The 5,506-nt window shown below is 42.4% G+C and overlaps 1 protein-coding gene across 1 annotated transcript; it reads right to left on the reverse strand.

Annotated features, from left to right (window-relative positions):
* Positions 1-660: 660 nt before the first annotated feature.
* Positions 661-5,263, reverse strand: LOC145627522 (uncharacterized). The gene is made up of 5 exons (XM_081679904.1): positions 3,959-5,263; positions 3,773-3,853; positions 2,503-3,046; positions 1,593-2,420; positions 661-1,496 (listed from the first exon to the last, which is right to left on the reverse strand). Exons 1-5 carry the CDS (start codon positions 5,261-5,263, stop codon positions 661-663), a joined length of 3,594 nt encoding a protein of 1,197 aa, XP_081536030.1.
* Between the last annotated feature and the right edge of the window lie 243 nt (positions 5,264-5,506).

The raw sequence follows: 5,506 nt of genomic DNA on the forward strand, positions 1-5,506 counted from the left end.
TTATTGATTAGTGATCTGGAGTTTCTTAATTTAGAGAACATTCTTGATGAGAAGATGGTAGGTGTCCCGTGTCCTAACTATTAACCATATATCTTTATCACTTGTAGGGCGTTCAGTCCGACTTATTATAAAATTTATGAAACTTCTGAATTTCTCATAAATTATTAAAATTGCATCTTATTTTGTCTAATAAATCTTTCTTAGTTATTTGAGCTTTCTTCAAACACATTCTTATCTTATACTTCCTTCGTTTTCTTAGGTAAGATGAGCGGAGACGAGTTTATCAGCACACCCCCGTAGGTAGTCGGTTCCCTCAGAAAAAGTTGGGCAGAAACTTAGATGCAACATACTCTTTAGCGCGGTAATTAAGAATGGTGGGGTTACATGAATAATAAACTTTAAAATAGGATGAGTGATTGTTAGGAGTGTACTTTAGTGGGCCACGTGCTTTAAATAAGGGAAATTGTAGAATTGTATAAACTCACGGCTTAACTTTCATTAATCGGGGCAAAACATATATATACAACCCTTACTCCTAGTGTTACCTTAATTAGGTTACTAGAAATATGGAAACAATATAAAAGATAGAAACAAATACATCTACCCATATAAAAGATAGAAACAAATATATCTACCCAAAATATATCCTCAATACCCCCCTCAAGTTGGAGCACTAGGATCATAAGTGCCCAACTTGGACAAAACATGATCAAACTGTGACTTCCCAAGAGCCTTCGTGAAAATGTCGGCCAATTGAGTAGTCGTAGGAACATATGAAGGAGAAATTAAGCCGTCTATAATTGCATCTCGCACAAAGTGGCAATCAACTTCAATATGCTTGGTCCTTTCATGAAAGACCGGATTCTTTGCAATGTGCAAAGCAGATTGACTGTCACAAAATAACTTGATTGCCTTAGGATGATGGACACCCAAACTTAGCAACAAACCCTTAAGCCACTTGAGCTCACAAGTAGCTGCATACATAGACCTGTACTCGGCATCACAAGAAGATGTCGCCACTGTTGGTTGCTTTTTAGTCTTCCAAGAAATAGGAGAATGACCTAAAAATACCAACCAACCTGTGATAGAACGACGAGTTAGAGGGCAAGCCGCCCAATCCGAATCACACCAACCTTCCAAAGTAAGATCACTAGTAGCACTCAACAAAATGCCCTGACCCGGGGTGCCTTTCAAATAACGAACAACTCGAAGAGCTGCTTCCCAATGCTCAATGCGCGGCTCTTTCATAAACTGAGACAAAATATGAACGGAGTATGCTAGATCTGGTCTAGTGACCCCCAGATAAATCAAACGACCAACCAACCTACGATATGCTTCCGGATCCTCAAGAAGAGCACCTGTGGCACGATCGAGCTTGTGGTTTTGCTCCATGGGAAAGCCACTCGGCTTTGCCCCTAACAAACCTGCTTCAGAAATGATATCCAACGTATATTTTCGTTGACACAAAAATAAACCTGAAGCACTACGAGCAACTTCTATGCCCAAAAAATATTTCAAAGGACCTAGATCCTTCATCTTGAAACAATCACTAAGATAAGCCTTGAAACCAACTAGCGCATCGGAATGATTACCAGAAATAATAAGATCATCAACATATACTAAGACATTAATCTGAACGGTGCCTTTAGTATACGTAAAAAGGGAATAATCAGAGTAAGATTGAATGAAACCATACCCTTTCAAAGCCGTTGTAAGCTTTGCAAACCAACACCTCGGTGCTTGCTTCAACCCATACAAGGACTTGTTCAAGCGACACACTAATGTAGGATCCTCACTTTCAAACCCGGGAGGTAATTTCATGTATACCTCCTCAGCAAGATCACCATGCAAGAAAGCATTATGCACATCCATCTGATGAAGTTCCCAATTCTTTGATGCTGCAATTGCAAGAAAAGCCCGAACCGTTGTCATCTTTGCAACTGGAGCAAATGTTTCACCATAATCTATGCCTTCCTGCTGATGGTTGCCAAAAACAACTAGCCGAGATTTAAGCCGTTCAATATCACCATTAGACAAATATTTTGTCTTAAACACCCATTGACTCCCTAGAGCACGTTTACCGGGGGGAAGGTGCTCTAAGGTCCATGTACCATTATCTTCCAAAGCCCTTATCTCCTCTTGCATAGATTTCCTCCAACCTTCATGTTTCATGGCCTCTTTAAATGATTTCGGATCATGACCACCAACAATAGCTGCCAGAAACTTACAATAATTCACAGAAAACTTGTCACAATTTATATAATGTGCTAGAGGATACAGAGTACCTGAAGGAGTGTTGGAAGACGGAGTAGAAGGACCCGGATTGTTAGCAAAAACGGAGTGAGTCACAAAATCTCGATGTCGAACATTGGGTAATTTTTCTCGAAACCCGCGCCCCAAGGGCTGAGGAGCTGCCGCCCCTGCATCACTGGTATTATCGAAGACTAGCAGCAGAATCAGACGCGGGCTGATTTATGTACCCCGCGCCCGCGGGATCCAAACCCGCGCCCGCGAGTTCCACCTGCGGGGAGGCAGAATCAGACGCGGGCTGATCTCTGTACCCCGCGCCCGCGGGATCCAAACCCGCGCCCGAGCCCGCGCCCGCAGGTTCCACCTGCGGGGAGGCAGAAACATTTGGCTGCTGGGCAGCCTGCAACCCCGCGCCCGCGGGTTCCACCTGCGGGGAGGCAGAGTCGTGATGCTGCTGGGCATCCTGCACCCCCGCGCCCGCGGGTTTCACCTGTGGGTCTAAGCCCGTGCCTCTGTGAACCTCACCATTATGCCCATATGCCACCATAACATCATTAGAATCCTCAAACTCAATAAAATCATCATGAACCTCATAACCCGAATCAAAGTTTTGAGTCGCTATATTCACATCATCCGGAGTAGCAAACGGAAACACATTTTCAATGAACTTAACATCCCGAGACACAAAAAAAACCTTAGATTCAAGATCATACAAGCGCCACCCTTTCTTCCCAAAAGGATAGCCCACAAAAACACACTTCCGACTTCTACTTGCAAACTTATCCCCATTAGTTTTCTGATTATGTGCAAAACATAAACACCCAAAAGTACGAATGGCATCAAACATAGGGGGCTTATCAAATAGGATTGCGAATGGAGTTTTATTTTGTAGCAAGGGGGTGGGAGTACGGTTAATTAGATGAGCCGCGACAAGGACATACTCACCCCAAAAATAAATGGGTAATTTGGCTTGAAATCTCAAAGCTCTCCCAACAGACAAAATGTGTTTATGTTTTCTCTCAACCCTCCCGTTTTGTTGCGGTGTACCCACACAAGAGGTTTGGAAAAAAATACCCGTAGCATCAAAAAATTCACGCAAGCAATTAAACTCCGTACCATTATCACTTTGCACAATTTTTATAGTTTGAGAAAATTGTCGTTCCACCATAGCAACAAACATCAAAAACATACGAAAAACCTCCGTTTTATCATTCATTAAATAAATCCAAACGGCTCTAGAATAATCATCAACTATTGTCAAAAAATAACGAGCACCGCATGACGAAACATGTCTATACGGACCCCACAAATCACAATGAATTTTTTCAAAAATTCTAGATGCTTTATTATCACTCAAAGGAAAACTATCTCTAGAATGCTTAGCACGCATACATACTTCACATCCTTTATCTAAACTAGCTTTATTACTAACTGTAGGAAGCAACTTAACTACTTTCTCGGAAGGATGACCCAGACGACGATGCCACAACTCCAACTCTGAATTTGCAGCAAGAGCACTCACATGATGCACCAAGTCCGTTTTGCTAAAATAATACAATCCGTCCCTCCTAGTTCCCATTCCAATCAGCTCCTTCGTTTGGTCCTGTATAGCACAAATATAAGAGTTAAATTGAACAGTACAATTAAGGTCATCATTGAGTTGCGAAACAGAAATCAAGTTACAACTCAGATTAGGAACATAGAGTACTCCGGTGAGAGTAATCTTGTCCGATAAACAAACAGAGCCAATAAGAGAAGCCGAAACTGTGTCTCCATTGAGCAAACCAACCGGACATTCAAAGCTTTTTGTATCAAAAAGCCAATGTTTTTCTCCGGTGACATGATGAGTAGCTCCTGTGTCAATAATCCAAGAGGTATCATCAAACTTACCGCTCAAACGATTGTCGGAAATTGTAGCATTACCCATCAATCCCGTAATCGCCTTCCACTGTTCACTAGAGAATAACCGACCCGAAGCAAAAGAGCTTGAGTCATCGAGGCTGGAGCCACCACCTGCCACCGCGTTGGCCCTCACAGGACCCCCACGACCACGAGCAGCCGCAAGAGGCCCCCCCTGGCTGCCAGCAACACCCTCTGGCCAACCGTGTTTATCATAACACCGGCTTTCTTCATGTCCCCTCTTTTTACAAAAGGTGCAAACTTTGTATGACCAACACTTGGCAGATTCGTGACCAACCTTCTTGCACTTCTCACACACCGGCACCGGCCTATCTGAACTGCCACGCCCCCTTCCTGCACCTGTCCGTACAGCAAACCCGAGAGCAGGAGAAGGGTCCTCCTTGGCACGAGCAATGCCACGAACCTTCTCATCTTGAGACACTTGTTGATATGCTCTGTTTAATGTAGGCAGGGGATCCATAGACAACAAACTAGAACGAATTTGAGCATAATATTCAGAATATAAACCAAGGAGAAATTGTTGTAGCCTATCCCCGTCACGACGATCTGCGTGTTGTTTCCCGACATTACACACACACTTTCCACACGAGCAAGAAATTAATGGTTCAAGCCTATCAAGCTCATCCCACAAAACACACAATTTACTGTAATATACGTCAACCGTCATATTCTTCAATTGTTCACAACGATTAATTTCATATTTAATTTGCTGAATTCGTGGACCATTAACAACAGAAAAATGTTCATGTAAATCAACCCATAATTTCCTTGCATCATCATAGTGAGAAAGCATAGATTTTACCTCCGGATCAATAGTATTCATTAGCCAAGAAACAAGCATACAGTGAATTGTAATCCAATCGTCCTTCGTACACGGTGGTGAGAAGGTGGTGATACTACCGTCAAGAAAACCAAATTTTCTCCGTGAAGACAACGCAATACGCACGGCATGAGCCCAATCATGGAAATTATCAAGCTTTAGGCGTTGAGAGGTTATGTAATCCCCGGGCCGATCTTGCGGACCAAGGTAGAAAGGTGAATTGAGTTCGATTTTTGGAGGCGGAGGTGGTGGTGTCTCATCACCGCCGGCCATTGTTGTAAAAGAAAAAAAATCAAACCTGCTCTGATACCATGTAGAATTGTATAAACTCACGGCTTAACTTTCATTAATCGGGGCAAAACATATATATACAACCCTTACTCCTAATGTTACCTTAATTAGGTTACTAGAAATATGGAAACAATATAAAAGATAGAAACAAATATATCTACCCATATAAAAGATAGAAACAAATATATCTACCCAAAATATATCCTCAATAGAAATAGTATAATT

Source organism: Chenopodium album, chromosome 4 (assembly GCF_948465745.1).
Source record: "Chenopodium album chromosome 4, dcCheAlbu1.1, whole genome shotgun sequence".
NCBI classification, from domain to species: Eukaryota; Viridiplantae; Streptophyta; class Magnoliopsida; order Caryophyllales; family Amaranthaceae; genus Chenopodium; species Chenopodium album.

Excerpts from the sequence above, each read along its gene's own strand:
- LOC145627522 (XM_081679904.1), bottom strand. The coding sequence starts at position 5,263 with ATGGCCGGCGGTGATGAGACACCACCACCTCCGCCTCCAAAAATCGAA. Across the intron at positions 3,047-3,772 it reads AAACGGACTTGGTGCATCAT|AAAACTAATGGGGATAAGTT; the intron begins GTGAGTGCTCTT and ends GCACATAATCAG. Across the intron at positions 2,421-2,502 it reads GGTGGAACTCGCGGGCGCGG|GGGCGGCAGCTCCTCAGCCC; the intron begins GTTTGGATCCCG and ends CCAGTGATGCAG.